Consider the following 16,967-nt stretch of genomic DNA (forward strand, 5'->3'; position numbering starts at 1 on the left):
ATTATTAGAATATTAATAGGATACATTAACTTTGCTTTATCCTCTCCCATCTCTTACAAATGGCTCTCCATAGCAAGAAGGGAAACAAAGGCTTTCCTTAGCAAGTCTCGTTTTGGGTCAGTTTTTAATTAAATGAAGCATCTGAACCAACATGTCAAAAACCATAGGAACATAGCATTTACTAAGGAAGACTAATTCAAATAAAAGCTCATGGTACGGTACAGCTTCTGTACACATTAAGACAGTGACATTAAACTACAGATGACAAATATTTCAGAACTGTTTGCTAGACTCAACGTTATACACAAAAATAAAAACACTCGCACACTGCGTTCCCCTGCCTTGCAAGCCCTTTTGATAGGTTTGCAGGAGGTGACAAGGACATCAGATTCTCTGCATTGCCCTCTGGCCAGAACAGTGGTAACTTTTGGTCAGGCAAAGGCAATTACACCAATAATAAAAAGCAAAAAAAAAAAAAAAAAAAAAAAAAAAGGCACTGATTCAAAGCAATTAATTATTTCCAGGAGCACCCTGAAATGCCTAATATACAACATTACCTCCCCCCCTCCCCGCTTAAGACATTTGAGGAACTCAGATACTTTAAAACAAAAACACAGCACACTGCACTTGCCCATCTGCTGTATAGCCACAGAGGAAAAGATTAATACCTCAGTATATTTTTTGAAGAGTCAAATAACCTATTTGCATATTTTTTGCTTTAACTTACATTTCAGCCTTTTAAACTCAGTTTCAATCCAATGAGGAAACCAACAACTACAGATTTAATTACACAGAAAAGATGCTTTAACTGCAGAACACATTCAATAGCAAAAATCCAAAGAAAACCGCCTTGCTTGAAACGCGTACAAATCAATTTGTTATATTGATTCGGAAAGAGTGCTCTTTCATTTAAAACACAGATTACCAAAGGCCACAGCTGATAAAGTCCTATATTTCAAGGTACAGTAGGTAAGTTTTACTGAAAGACTGACCACCTGTGAAGGAGAGACTTGCTAAACATGTCTTTTTCTGCTCTAAAGGATGCAACCATTAGCCACCTCTTAAACTCTACTTACCGATAAGCAGCAGAATTTGATCCTGCTAGGACTTGCAAGACAATTTCATTCCAAAGCAGAATATTCAAGACCTGCTGCCATTTTACAAAAAACCTCGGGCATAAACTGCAGTCTCTCAAAATTTCTAAAATTACACATTTTCACTGAGCCTTCATCTCTCCTCCCTATTAGGGCAGGCTTAGAGGGCCATAGGCTTAGCTGCTGAAGTGATAGGCTGCACAGAGCCTCCACTAGCCACTAGAGGGAGATATGCACACACATTGGTACCAAGTATGAAGCTTTTTGTATACACTCAAAAAATAAAAGGAATTATTTTTATAGTCCAATCTGCAGAAGTCCCAAAGGAGGAAACTAGTTGTTCATAATGCTCAGCAAGTTACAGGGGTAAATAAACAAATAAATAAGCCACATAACCTTCTGAACTCCACTTGCCAGCAAGTTAAAAGCTGGGGTTTTTTGTTTTGTTTTTTTTTGTTTTGTTTTGTTTTAAACCAGTATTGCACATGACTATTTTCCCCTTTCAAAAAGCACATTTGAAAGGGTTCAACACATAGCAGGCCTATCTGGAAGGCTCAAAAAAGTCATGCTCAAGAACTGTGCCCAAGGTAGGTCATCAGTGACAATCAGTCCCCGTGTCCCCTGCACCTGCAATCATAGAATGCTTAAGGTTGGAAGGGACCTCTAGAGATCATCTAGTCCATCCTGTCATTGGAAAGATTGAGGCAAAAAATCACAGGAGAAACTCAAGTGGAATCCGCAGAATTATCTCTGGCTGCAAAGCTCACCGAGAGATGATGACTGTTGGTAGGAGCTAAAGCTGCCATAAAGAACAGTAAATTGCACCAAGTGACAATTAAAGTCGAAAGTGAATAAACAAACATAGCAATTTGTCCTATAAATTAAATGTGCAGATGTAATTCAGCACAACAAAATGAGGGGGAGCCAAAATATGGTCTTTAAAACAGATTGTTTCAATAATGTTTTTAACTGTTCCTTAAAATGTCAAGAGCTTCTTGAGCTTTAACAGGTTTTCTCCTCCTCTCCTCCAAAGAAAGGAGGCACAGAACTTCATGAGTTTCACCTCTATGTACACAAAACTAACATAATCTACACATACAAAGTCCCAAGAAAAACAAAAACCCCTGTCATCAGATTTTAAGATTGGAAGTTAAAACACTCTAATTTTAGAAAAACACCAAGATTAAGATGATTCGTGCCACTAACTCAAAGTGCAGGTGGTAATAGCATTCCCATGACATGCTCACATACTTTTTTAAATGGTAATATCTTTGTTATAGTCCACATACATTCTGGAAATTAAATGGAGTTATATATATATGTATACACACACAGATATATATGTATACACACACACACATATTTTCTGGCTCATTTGATTTGGAAATAGCTGCATGTGACCAAAGTAGAAAATTAAAGCAGATAAGGAACAGGTTCATGATCAAAGTAGTTGAGGCTGCTTTAGGGAACTCAGTTTTTATCCTTGTATTTGCTCCATCATTTCTCAATAATGCCTGGAAAGTTTTCCTCATATTCTCAGTATTCACTTGAGACAAAGGGATTTAAGGAGAAAATCATCCTTTTGAACTTATGCAACTACAATATAATGCAGCTGGCAGGGGAGAGAAGAGAATACCATTAAAAACTTTTTTTATTAACTGAGCTACCAGTCTATCGAATAAGAGTCTCTTCACCTCAGGATTGCTGCAAAGATGATTTCACTTACATTTAGGAACCATTTTAGCCTGCCAGACAGTAAAATTATTAAGCAACTCTTATTAAATAACTCAAACACCAACTTAGCCCATAGTCAAAAACCTGAAAAAGTAAATTACTCTGTATAGCACTCAGGGAGCTGTGATTACACATTCATAAGCAATGAGTTATATACGAGTCCTTAACAAACAATATTAAAATTCTAATAGGGAGAAAGGAGAAAGCACATCTAACAACTGACATTCCAGGAACACAGCCTCTGCAGGTCGTGGGATACTGCTCTGGGATTTGGGGTGGGTTTTTTTTTTTTTTCCCCCCCATCAAGCACAACATATATTGCAGCTGTACTACAGCTAAAAGAAAGCTTACTGTTAGGTTGATCAAAAGGGTAAGTTGAGAGAGTTTCACAGAATACATACGCTTCACTACAGGTCCTTCTTATAACAAAGTGAAAATTCCCACCAGCCTAATTCAAACCCTTTGGTGTCAAGAGATGCGTATGTATCAAGGCACCATAAGAAACAGCAAGAATCAGTACTTTGGGAATCTTTTGGAAATAATCTACTTACATATTGCCAAAACCATGGTTAAAAACTATTAAGAAGCTTAATCTGCATGTTACAATCACAATAGCAGAAATCCTATCAGATAATACCAATTTCCTAACCATCTCTGAGATACACTGTGTATGCATTACAACTTCGATTTGAAGCCAAAGTGTTAAAAGATTAATCCGTTACAGCTCATTGTACATAAACCAGAGCGTTGGCCAATGCATTCCTTGCACAAATCCACCGTCTTCCGTCATTTCCCTTCCAATGGGAAGCTTGCAGTGCACACTGCCATTTAACCTTCCCCCCAGTAACCCTTGCCTCTGTAAAGCATGTTGAAACTAGGTGATAAGGTCCTCAGAATGATTTCTCCATTGCTACACATGCATCTAACTTTCCAGGCTGAGCAGTCATTGAATGTCACTATGAGATCCAATTACCTTGACCCATCATTGAAAAACCACTAATTCCTTACAGGTGACATGGGAGAGTATCAGCAGAGCAGTAGCTATCCATTCCAAACCCAGTGGTCTGTACTGCCCTTTATTTTTACAAGTTTTTTCTGGGCTTCCCAATGCCTGAGGGGTAGAAGAGCTGCCTGCTCTGGAAGAGTCTAAACTTTAATTAGTTTCTAACTCTGTTCCCTTCAACTTTTCCACAGTAGTGCAATAGCGCTGTTTTGAGAGTAACAGCATATTGCTAGACTTTTGCAGATGAAGTTATGGAACTACCTGGCGAGCTACACTTCTCTTCAGGCTGCTTCTCTCCCATCAGTGCTATCATTTTGCCATCTTTTAGGCTAACTATGAGCAATGGTGTCGCACTCCTTGCGGGCGCTTCTCACAGTAACTGTGCCCACACACCACAGTGCTCCCAGTGGCACTTTAGGTACCTTCTTTACAGCATATTCAATTTTTTCCTACAGGCTGCAGCACAAAATGAATAGGACATTGGGGCATTCAAATATTATTCCCTTGGTCGCAGTGTACAGTAATCAGCAAGCATTTGGAAAAGACTATCATTAGTCACCATCAATACAGAATCTCTTTCACAATCAGGGTACAGTCTCACTCAGACTCCAAAAACCTTAAAAAATATACTTTAAAAAATATACCTCACGAATGCCCATCCTTACTCAGGGGATGATAGACCCCAGTCAGATCAAGATACCAGCCAGTATCTATATTCTTCCTCCCCACCCTCCAAAAAAGTTCAAGAAATCAAGAGTCAAGGCACGCCGTAAGTCAGCACCACTCCAACCTCTGCAAGAACTTTAAGCTTTTACCTAAAAAAAAATGCCACAGCTAGTGGCATTACCTTATTGTTTTTATGATAACTTGCTGTGTTGCATATGATCTTTCACAGGTAAACACGGAAGACTGGGGAGAACAAGTTACTCACCTCTATTGGTAGAAATGTAATTAGATTCTGTAGCAATTAATCCAAACTCATTAAAATAAGTGTTTTCTAAGCAACAAAATCTTTGCTCTATTATTTTAGAAAAAATGTTTTTCTGAAGTGACTAATACCCTATAAAAGAAGATTTCACAGGCCTAACAAAGAAAGCACAAGGCCTACATACACAGGCGTTGCTCAAAACTTGAGGTTAAAAGAAAGAATGCAGCCAGCAACCTGCTTATCCAAGCCAGCCAATGCTGAATAAGTTTCATGCCCCAAGAAATAACTTCACACCTACATATAAGTTTCAAAATATGAAAACAGTATTTGTAGCAGCATAAAAAAGTACCACTGCCAAGAGTACCTGATTTTTTTAAACCTTTAAAAAACACAAACCTGTTACAAGAAAACAGCATATAATAAATTAACTGAAATAAACTGAAAAGTTTAGTTAGTTAGGCACTCAACCTTCCATGGATAATACGAGTACTGCAAAAAAAAGATACTGCATGTAATAAAATGTTCCTCAAAACACAACTGATCTAGTCTGTAGCATTTGCTACAGGTAGCCAGGACATATGACTTGCTGAGCAGTTCTACAGCACCAAGTTTTTGTGTATACACAACATATGAATGAACGACTTTATATATGTATATATATATATATATTTATATATAAATTATATCATTACCTTGAATAAGAATGGTAGGAGATTGCACATGCTTCAGCTTGTGGAAACCTCAGCTTCATGCTTCCAGTCTGACTCCCAAGACTTCCACATTTCAGTCGCGCTTCCCTCCTAGCCTTCTGCTCAGGCCTGCATGCAGGGCTAACTTTTCATAACTTTAGAGGTGGCACTCATAAGACATTACCAAAAAAAAAGTAGGTGATCTGTGGCTTTGAATGCTGATGGCTTTGAGGAAATTATTTCCTTCTCAGGCTTTAATCTTCAGAGGAAGAAAGAACAACAGAATAACTGAAGCTGCTTAAGCAGCAGCTATTGAAGTAGCAGTGGCAGCCCTCCACCATGTGGAAACTACTATTTAGGGATATCTGACCCAAATCCTATATAGGATGGCTAGATAGCTTCCAGCTGAGTAAATAAAATTAAACTCCCATCCATCACACTTTTTGCATATCCTATCTGGAAGGGTGCCTTTGGTGAGTCTCTGTGCACATTCACTGCTTTGCATTGCAGCACTTTTTATCCCAGATTGCTGAGGATGCTTTAATAAGAATACATAACAACATATGTAGTACAGTGTTTAAAACTTGCTCATCAGCTGCTTGCAAAGACATCCACATATACATCCACATATTCCAAAGTGTTTTATGGTCAGCAAACCACTTACTATAATGTATGACAATTAACTTTTAACAATGTCTATTTTTAAGAAGCACTGCCAAATATAATAATTACATTTTGGAATGCTGTAGCAATTTAAGGCTGTGCTTTCCCCCTGAGCCCTTTCTGAGGCAGAGCAAGCTGCAGCATCGGCCACGGTTCCTCCCTCAACCCTGCCACACGGTGCTGCTTGGTCGCAGAGCCTAGAACACCTTATACAAGAATTGTCTGCTTCTCAGCATCTTTAAACACAGCTGGCATTGCAGAAATCTGAAGATGTGATAACAGGGGGAGCTTTGAGTGCTTTTTGTAACTACATTTGCTGCCCGGAAGACAGAACGCCTGCGTCGGGCAGCGCGCCCAGGACGTCACCTGCTCGGCCGCGCAGCCCGGGGCACCGCTCGCCGCCCGCCCGGCCTCCGCCTCCTTCCTCCCCGCCTCCCGGGGCGCCCTCCCCGCCGTTACGCGGCCCGCGCGCGGCCGCCATTTCCTGCGCCGCGCGCGGGCGCCGCGAGGGGCGGCGCGGCGGGGCGGAAGTTCCGCGCGCGGAGCCCGGGCGCCGGCCGCGGCGCCCGCACGGTACCGGGGGACCCCGCCGCGCTGCGGGGAGGCGGGCGGCGAGCGGGACCCGCGCGGGTGGCGGTTAACGGCCGCGCGGACCGTTACGGACTCTGCCCCTAAAATTACCTCCCCTATAAAAAAAAGCGTTCATATAACCCAGCGCTGCTGAAAAAGTGTGGTTGGTTTAATGGTTTTTACCGAAACTAGGTTTTCAGCCGCAGTTTCTGTTGTTCTGCCTTGGGAGCGGGCACAAGCGTGCTGCGACCTGTGTGTCACCTGCAGTGCAAGCAAGGGGCAGCCGCACGGGCCAAAAAACAGCCAAGGAAGGACCTTGTAATGCTGGTTTTTGTTTAGTTGTTTTCTTCACTTTTGAAACGCTCGCTTTGTAGCAGGGGCTGTTCAGCAGTTTCACCTTGATGGCATGTTGGTTTAATCTGAAACCCAGACATGCTTTGCGCTTTTGAGCAAGCTTCGTTTTCACCGCAAAGTCCTTAAGTCACTTTGAAAACTAGTGTTGACTGGGGCCAAATTTTAGCCACGTTTGTAGCTGTGCAGAACTAATATTTGGTTAGGAGTAACGATTTTATACTAACAATAAGAATTTGACTGTTGTATCTATAGTTTGGGTGGCAGTGTCGGATTAACTGCGAAGCATTACGCTTCATTTACTTGTTAAAATCCTTCTGCCAACAGTAAATTTGTGTTCAAATATTCTTCATCTTTTTTCATTTTCTGTAACTTAGTTGCGGCCATGGCGGACTTGGAAAGGAGCTTCAAGGAGGACATGATCGCCCAGCTGCACCACTTGGCAGCTGTTGGCGACACAGGCAGGCTGCGAACTTTGCTCAGCCGCTCGCCGTCGCTCATCAACGCCACAGCGCAGAACGGCTGGACGGCCCTGATGTACGGGGCCAGGAACGGGCATTTCGAGGTGGTGCAAATCCTTCTGGAAGGAGGGTAAGCTGCTCCGAGGCTCCTGCTGAAGAGCGCTAGCCTGAATCCCCTTCTGCCTGTTTAATCTTTGTATCAGAAAAGTAAATTCACCCACTAGGTAGAGGAAGAATTTTCAGGTTTAAAATTAAGAAAATTTTGCTCTCTGATGGTTCATAACCAGATTTTTTAATTTTATCATGTTTACTACTCAAAAGATACAGGTCTCTCTAAAACTGTTGCTTTGATTTTCAAGGTTGTATTGTCACTCTTCTCAGAAACCAATAGAATGGGAAAAAAAATCATACCCTGTTCCAACCTTTGTAGCGTGTATAAAGTTGATATATATGTTCCTCTTTGTCTTTTTCTCTGAGCTTTAATTGTAATCCACGTGCGTCTATGTTATAGTGCAGACAATAACATGGAAATATATTTGCTGACTTACTGGTCACTGAAGTGAGATGTGAGTGGCCCCCATTTAATTGAGCAATATTAAAGTTATTGGTTGCTGAATTTCATTTCTCTTATCTTGAGGTCAGTTGCTATAGTCCTAGTTTTCCCCAGTACCAGAGAAAAGCAAATGATGCCTCAAAGCTCAGCTCAAGACCCTAAAGAAGATTCTCCTAAATCCCGAACAAAGTGAGGGTCTAAATGTTTTAAATGAAAAACATTTCTAAATGACACAAGTCAGGTACTCAGGTTCAGTGGAGCTCTACATTAATCAAGATCGTTCATTTCTGCATCCCTAATTACAGAACCAAGCAAGATGAGTCTGGTGTGTAATTGTGGATGAGTAAGCTCGTGTGTGGCATTGCATGTGGATGCCCCACAAGTCATCCCAGCCTTTTGCTGCTCCTAGCCAAAGGATACAAACTGTCCTCTGGGACTCAGCATGCGGGGTCAAACAAACTTCTGTTTTACCCTATAATCAGCACACCTTAGCAAGCAGAAAAACACCTACATGACGAGTTTTTTTGATTGAAATATGTGTACTGAAGAGCCTTTCTCCTTGAGGCTTTAGGGAGTATACCACTTTGTTTATTGTGGGAAAAAAAGGATTAGTTTCCTTTTGCAAATGTCCTTTTCAGGACACTTCTTATAGGTAATTTGAGTACAGTTGCTGATTTGATTCTGTGGCCTCTTCAGTCTAATTTTAGCCGTATGTAGTCATAATCACTTGGATTAATACATTGCTGGATGTATAAACAAGAATGTCAATAGAACTATGAAGGTGATATTATACAACATTCCAGAGACTAATCCCAAAAATCAATATTTTATTCATCTGTGTTTGAGAAAAGCTACAAGAAATGTTTGAAGACTGGAAAAAAAGAGATTTTAGTGATGTAAATAATTGAAGCAGCTGTTGAGGACACTGAATAGCAATTTGGTCACAGCCTGCATGTACCTGAGTAGGCAGCAAGTGCAAGACAAAATCACAGCAAACTTCAGTGGCGGAAAAATAGGAAATTACACAGGAAATAAGGCAAGATTTTACAGTAAGAGTAGTTAAGCTGAAAAGATAAGTGGGCAACAGTAGTTCCTTTAGGCTCAAAAGCTTTTAAATTGAAATTTGAATGCTTTCATAAAGTGTACTCAAATTCTGTCAAAAATTATTGAGTTTAATGTACAATCGGAAGTCAAAGAAGACTTGCTTTTATTAGGATGTGTGTATCAACAACTTGTGCTTGGCACATATATATGTATAGGCTTCTATAACTACAGATGTTGTATGTTTATTAAAACAGTAGGTATTTTCTTTCTGCTGTGGCTTTTTTTCTGAGGTTTGGTTACTCTTATCTAGAAAGTTTGATTTAATGCTGAATTTTGGCGTTTTGGCTTCCTATCTTTTTAATAAACTGGGATTCATAAGGCACAAATTTATTTCTACTTAGTAGGGTCAAACATTTACTGTCCTGAGGCCAGCAAGTGAAAGGCCAAGGAATTTTGGGAGAATATTTTGACTGTAAACAAAATTAAAATATCACTTCCACAAAGTGACCTCAGAAAATTAATTGGTTATCCCCTCTGTATTTGTTTAAATAGTTACTGCTAAATTTTTGATTTTGGAGGTTTGTTTTGGAAACAGAGAGAGATCCCTATATGGACCACCTCATACCGCACAATGTCATCTCTCACTGAGCACAGGCTATAGCCTTAAGACTTATTTAACAGAAAATCTTGTCTTGTAAGTCTTTTGATAGCATGTTGGGTACCTTCTAGAAAGTAATGCTCATTAAACTGCTTTTTGTGTGCGTCTGTGTGCATGTCTCTCTCATATCTTTTGGTTATTCCAAAGTGACCTGTAGTGCAGTTTTTATACTTCCACTTGCTTATAAACAATCTTGAGTATTTTTTTTTCCCCTGTTTGGTCTCTTTATTTATTTTTTTTTTGCATTACACAATGTCTGGATTATATATTAATTTATTCCTGTTGTAGTACAGCCTGAATGGCCGTTAATAGTTAATTTGGAGAGCAGTCTTGAGACCCAGCATTAGCAAAATGAAGTGAATATGAACACTTTTCACTACTACAATGCAAAGTAGTTAGCCTAAAAGGTGCCCCAATGTAGACTGAATTTCTAAAAATTCCTTCACCCTAATAGTGCCAATATTGTTCCATGCATAAGTAAGAATAATACAACATTTGGGCTCTTAGAATTACTGTGCTAACCACTGCTCTGTTCTGTTTCTGTAGGTGTGACAGGTCCATCGTTAATAAATCACGGCAGACTGCTCTGGACATTGCTAAATTTTGGGGATATAAGCACATAGCTAATTTGTTGGCAAATGTGAAGGGTGGGGAGAGACCCTTTTTTCTGCCAAATGAAGTGAAAGAGCATGAGAATTACTTTGGCACAACACTTCTGGACAGAAGGAGTGAAAAAAGAACGGATTCCAACTGGCTAAGGGAAAAACAAACCCATCCAAGCTCAGTGTACATCCTTTTCTCCAATCTAAGCCCTTTAGTCACTCTAGGGGGAGAAGCAGAGAGTTCCCAGCAGCCAGAAGTCAAGCTCTGCAGGCTGCACCACGAGGATGTAAAGCAGTACCTGACCCCAGCTGAGGAAGTCACCTTGATCTTCCTGGGAGTGGAGCTTCAGCTGCGCATGAAGCCGCAGGCCGCTCCCAGCGGCACAGTGCCGAAAGAGGACCAAGAGGATGGCTTAACCGCGTGGTTTGCTCTGAGCATAGATCCCACCTCTGCCGAGAAATTTAAACAGACGCACGAAGACTCATACTTTCTTCACCCCCCAATGCCTGCACTGCTGCAGCTGCCTGAAAAGGAAGCTGGTAAGGTGCATAAAAGGCAGCTGTAATCAGATGTCTCAGTGGAAAGCTATGCTGAGAGATTCACTGGTGGGTAGTACAAAGACAAGCAACTACTGTAGGGCAGCTATGCATTTTCAGTGGCATTAGAAAAATTTTAATCGCCACTATTTGTCAGTGATGTTGTCAAGAACTTTGTATGTAAACACATGCAGCTGCAAAGTATCTGCAATTGTGAGTAATGGATTATGAAATACATTCATCATCGGGTTTTACAAATTATGCTATTTTAATACAAATGCATATGCATGTGTTTTAAAGCATTAAAAAAAATCCTCTTAATACTGAGCTTCAATGCAAGAAATAAAAGAATGTATTTGTTGCTTACCCCAAAAGAAAAAAGTATGAGCAATAGCAGCACCCAAAGCACTGCAACCCTGTTGCTTGGTGCTTTGCCAACAGAAAGCAGACAAAAGCAGTCCTTAAACATTACAATATAGCACAAATATGAACGCTAAGGATATCCTAGCTAAACACACAGGTGTTTTGTATTGTTTTTTGACTTGTTCCAAGATTTTATAGCAACTTTTAGTAGAAAGGAGGTTTTGGTTCTCCCTGCTGTATTCTAGTACAGTCTTAGATTTAGATATTGAAAATTAGTGCTGCAAGGGAAGGACTGCAAAAGTGAATGCATTCCAGCCTGGGCACCTTGCAACAATTGCTGTTGCAACAATGTTACTCTTACTGAAGGATAAACAGCAAGCGAGTAACTTCCATCTCTAATTTAAATGGAACAAAGCATGATTATGTGAAGGCACATGTAGTAGCACTGAAATAGTCATTATAGCCACAACAAGAATGTGATATGTAATTTGGATGCTTTACCCAGATGAAATAATGGTAATGAGAAACAGGGTATACTGGTCCAGAAATCCCTTTTTTTTTTTTTTTTTTTTTTTTTTTTCCTGAGTACATGAGTTGGCCTGTGCTCATGTAGTACTGCATTGCATTTGCATGTACTCTCCTATCACCCCGCCAAAATTTAAAAATCCAAATCAATCATATTGCTCAACTTCTCTTAAAGCAGATGACAATTTAAGCCATGGCCTTGCTTTTTTTAATATTAAATTTTAATATGTGCTTTATTTTACAATACTAGAAGCTTAAATGAATTATTATTTGATTTTCTGTATCTCCGTTTACAGGAGTAGTAGCCCAGGCCAGATCCATTCTGTCATGGCACAGCCGCTATCAGTTCTGCCCAACATGTGGGAGTGCAACGAAGATTGAGGAGGGGGGCTACAAGAAAACCTGCCTGAAAGAAGATTGTTCCAGTCTCCGCGGTGTTCACAACACCTCGTATCCAAGAGTTGGTGAGGATACTGTAGGATAAACTTGGGCAAAAATATCTTATTCGTAACCACTTCCATACTGTTGCAGACTTTAACACCATTTCTTTCTAGTTACTTGCCTCTTCCCAGAGGGTCTGTGTCTCAATGCTATAGGTGGGGAAACAAGGAAGGAAAAAGCTGCTCTGCCTGCCTCAGCTGGTGACCATCTGCTCACCTTTCATTCTCTTACTGGGGTCTCTGATTTTTTGCAGCAGTTGTAATCTTGGATGTTGCATGCGCTTATTCCTGGGCTTTGCTTTGGGTCATATCCTGCAAATACGCCTTTCTACCAGTAAAAAAGTTTTGCCATTTTCATCTCTCTCACGGCCTGTTGTGAAGCTATTTCTTTACTGTCTCTAGCATAACAAAATCAGAAAAGGAATGGTTTTCTATAGGGAAAGACTGCTCAACCAACAACTGTTACTATTACTTCCCTAGAAAAAAAAAGTATACAGACAAAAACACCTGAAATTGTATGCTGTGCTATGTGGCAAACACCTTGGAATAGGGCACTAGTCTTTGAAAATACTGTTTATATTGATTGCTGATTCAAGCCTTCTTAGAGAGAGAAAATACTGACCTTCATAACAAAAAAGGAAGACAGAATAGTGAGAGAAAAAAAAATGTAAAGGCAGAGGTCGAAAAAAAAACAGAACACTGGACTGCTTAATAGTCTGATGAAAATAAAAAGGGAAGAAGAGGGTTGGAGAGCATTATGCAGTGACACAAAACCACAGTACCAAAAAGAAAAAATATTAAGGAGTAAGAAAAGGAAATACAAAAAGGCCAGAAATTCAGAAAGCAGATAAAAATGCAATGTCAAATGAGGGATTGAGCGGGAAGAGTCAAAAAAAAGACAGAAGTGGAAAGTTCATTCAGTATTTACATTTTAGCAAGACTATCTAGCTTTTCTATGTGCATTTCAATCACAAGTACATCCTTCGCCTGCACATGTGCGCAGGAGGTCATAGGAAATTGCACTGGTTGCTGAAATTGTTGCTGGCTGCTGGAAGTAGAGCTAGGTTAGTGTTGCTGGTCCTCTTATTAGCTTAATGCTTCAGCTGCAGGTAATTTATGCCCTGAATTTCAAGCCTTGACTATTTAATAAAGTGCTTTTACAAAGCATGTATGTAGTGAAAATAAATGAACAGATATCTTGCAGGAAAGAAAATAAATAAAGAAACAAACAAAATAAAAACCTAAATAAAATACCAGCTTGCATTGGGGAACCACAAATTTCAGGTACTTAGAGGCATCTTATTTGTATCTTCACCCATCAATACTGAATAGGCTGAGGTTTATTGGTGTTTTTCAGTCCCCAAAAAGTTGAGATTATTTCTTTCCTGTGCCTTCCAGATCCTGTTGTGATAATGTTAGTCATCCATCCAGATGGGAACCACTGCCTTTTAGGTAGGCAGAAAAGATTCCCCCCTGGAATGTTTACCTGTCTTGCTGGATTTGTTGAACCAGGTGAGTAATTTCATTTTGCTTTATCAAAGGACTTGCATGCAAGTATTGTAAACTGAAAATATTTTAGATTTTTTTTCTATGTTGTTTATGGCTTCCTATTAGATAAGTTGGTATAATAAAAATACCTTTCGTAAACCCTGGATCCCTTGATTTAAAAAAAAAAAGAAAACAACTTGAATATCTATAATTTTAAAATAGTTTTTTTATACACTCTCAAATTATCTAATTATATTTTAAATTTTAATTATATTTTTAAAAGAACATATAAAAACGTATGTAAGAACTTTTCTCTAACAATATTCAGCAAGGGGTTCTAGTATAGAGAAAAATGAAAGTTAAACTAAATGATCAATACTAAGCATGTGCTTAAGTGTTTAAGGCCTGACTGATTATATGGAAGACCAGCAGAAATATTACCATTTCAGAAAGAAATGAAGGGACCTTTTCCTCACTGTGCTCAGCAATAATACTTTCAATAAGTTAAAATCACTAGTAAGTACAGAATACTTTATAAAACATTCTTTAATTTTTAACTACTTCTTAAAACCTAGAGTATAAGACATATTCTGTAATTGTGCAATGAATTATAGTGCCCCCATGAATAAGCTGATTCAGGTATCATTTGGAAGAAGCCAGGAGCCTTATTTTTTCACTCTTTTCTTTCATCTAACTTCCCGACAACTTACTGCTCTCTGATATGCAGTTCAGTTACATAATATGGAAATTTTAAGAGCAAGTTATCTTTGGATCAGCTGAGTTAAGAGTTTGCTCAACTTAGCCGAAACTTAAGAGCTTTTTCGTTAGCAAAAATAGTATTTGGTTTAACAGCGAATGAAAAAACTAAAGAAAACAACTTCGACATGTATGGAGAAGTTAGTTTTGTGATTGCATGAAAAGAGTTTGCTATATTAGTGGCTAGTTCTTTCATTAGACAAAATGAAATACATGGAAACATCACTGTATGTTGTAATCAGTATGAAAGCTTTTGCTTCTCGCAAATACTGTTTAAACTACTTAAAAGAATTTTCAAAATGTCTCCAAGTAAAGCACTGTACTGATGTGTGGATTGTTTACTGAAACCTGCATTAATCAGTGGTTACAACAGAGAGCATACTTAGATATGCAAGTCTATGACCATCATCACTGTCATTTTGAAATTTGTTTAAAGCACAGTGCATCTCCTAGCTCATTTTTATAGTTTTAGATGGAGTAATGATAGCTTGCACATACAGTAAATTATTGATTCAGGAAATTAAGATGATGGTGGAGAAGTTCTAGTACTTTAATTTCAAAGTTTCTTTTAAAAAATAGTGCTTTGGTGACTGTCATGGCTTAGCAGTCCTCTGTAGCCCATGTTTAGCTCTGCACCCTAATCTAGATTTCAGGGCAGTTCCTGAGGCCAGTTCAGGCAGTTCAAGCCAGTTTAAAATCTTTTGAGGCAGTCCAACGTACAGGATCTAATCCTTGCTTGGGGGATTTTCCTCAATGTCTTGTCCTTTGCCCTTTTGATTAGGTGAAACGATAGAAGACGCTGTTCGAAGAGAAGTTGAAGAGGAGGCTGGAGTCAAAGTGGGCCATGTTCAGTATGTCTCTTGTCAGCCCTGGCCCATGCCCTCCTCCCTAATGATCGGTTGCTTAGCTGTTGCCGTGTCTACAGAAATTAAAGTTGACAAGAATGAAATAGAGGATGCCCGCTGGTTCACTAGGGAACAGGTAAAGTTCAATTTAATTTCCTGCTTATATTGATTGGTCTGGGACTGTATTGGTTCTGGCATACAGTAGAACATTCACTTTTTTCAGCAAGTTGAACAAGCATGTATATTCTCCTTGTCATCATACTGTAACTGCATGATATTGCAAATTGCAAGCAGAGATATTCATAAGGGAACTTGGTAACTGTGGGGTCATATTCAAGCCCATTTCATGACATTTTGTCATAGTTAGTTGTTCATTGTTTCATAGAATCATAGAATGCTTAAGATTGGAAGTGACCTCTCCTTTCAAGAGGTCTCTAAGTTACAATGATTTTAGCCCACTTTCTTTCACAGGCCTGTGCTTTCTTTGCATTAAGGTGAAAGAAGTACTTAATGACACTGAGATTCTCCAAACAAGCATGTTAGTGTTGAGGTGGGACAGGGGAGGTTTAGGGTAAAACTCTGGCAATTCATTACTTTCAACATCTTTTTTTTTTTTCCCCATGCAATATTAGTCTAATGGTCCAGTAATTACATGCAGTTTGCTGTGTTAATATGGAATTTTAAACTCTCTTGAATATTTAAAATATAGTCAAAAGAGGGAGGAAAAAAGACTAGTACAGAGAGAAATACAAGATTACAAGAGAAAAAAAGAAAGATTGCTAACCACCATAAACTATGTAGGTTGTCATCACACGCTACTCAGGAGCTGAACTTCTTAACAACACTATATTTCTGCCTAACACTGGAAAGTGGTGTGACTCAGTACGGCAACTTGAGGGCAAAATTAGCTACCTACAATTTCAGTGTATCCCTATCTACTCCTCTATTCCTATTTAGAACACCTATCTATTTTAAATGAGTATCAGTTCTGAATACAGTGAGTCAGCAGCAGCCTCATAGAGAGAAGGGAATAAATATGCTTCAAAAATTCACTTAGCTAAAAGCATACTCCCATGTTGCTTGCTTCTGCTTCAGAAAACCAACAAAACATAATTCCTCCAAGACCAAAAAGTTGCCTGTGAAAAAATACATAATCTCAAAAGCAGTGTAGAGCACCCTCTGGTGGTTCTTACCATAATAATGGCTTTACAGAAGCCTCAAGTATTGTATAGACAGTCTGTGACAAAAGTTTATTTGAAAAAGTATGCCTGGAGGTACGTTAAAGCTCAAAGATATCAGAAATTATAACATCCTTTCTGCATTTTTTTTTTGCATCTCTCTTGGAGAACATGATCGTAGCTCTGTTGTAGTAGCAGTAACAGTAGACTGGTTATATCTGTATGATAATTCTCATGCTCATAATTCTGTATGATTTGTCATACTAACTTCTAATGAAAAGAATCTCTATTTATTGCAGGTCATGGACGTTACCATTAAAGGAAATCGACGTTCGTTCTTCGTGCCGCCAAGCCGAGCTATTGCACACCAACTGATAAAACACTGGATTGGAATGAATGCTAATCTTTAAATTCAAATAATTGACTTCTTCAAGTTAAATTATTTTTCCTACTGAATGGTAATGGTAGAAGTAAATTAGAGCAAT

The 16,967-nt window shown here is 39.1% G+C and overlaps 1 protein-coding gene across 1 annotated transcript; it reads left to right on the forward strand.

Annotated features, from left to right (window-relative positions):
- Positions 1-7,413: 7,413 nt before the first annotated feature.
- On the forward strand, positions 7,414-16,967 carry NUDT12 (nudix hydrolase 12). The gene is made up of 6 exons (XM_088521991.1): positions 7,414-7,623; positions 10,295-10,890; positions 12,072-12,239; positions 13,614-13,727; positions 15,241-15,440; positions 16,782-16,967. Exons 1-6 carry the CDS (start codon positions 7,418-7,420, stop codon positions 16,890-16,892), a joined length of 1,395 nt encoding a protein of 464 aa, XP_088378117.1. The 5' UTR covers positions 7,414-7,417; the 3' UTR covers positions 16,893-16,967.

The sequence above is a fragment of the Tinamus guttatus genome, unplaced genomic scaffold (assembly GCF_059628265.1).
Source record: "Tinamus guttatus ecotype Peru unplaced genomic scaffold, ASM5962826v1 Tinamus_guttatus_pri_ptg000142l, whole genome shotgun sequence".
Classification (NCBI taxonomy): Eukaryota; Metazoa; Chordata; class Aves; order Tinamiformes; family Tinamidae; genus Tinamus; species Tinamus guttatus.

Coding starts and splice junctions, on each gene's coding strand:
- NUDT12 (XM_088521991.1), top strand. CDS start 7,418: ATGGCGGACTTGGAAAGGAGCTTCAAGGAGGACATGATCGCCCAGCTG. Junction 12,240..13,613: donor CACCTCGTATCCAAGAGTTG/GTGAGGATACTG, acceptor TGTGCCTTCCAG/ATCCTGTTGTGATAATGTTA. Junction 15,441..16,781: donor GCTGGTTCACTAGGGAACAG/GTAAAGTTCAAT, acceptor TATTTATTGCAG/GTCATGGACGTTACCATTAA.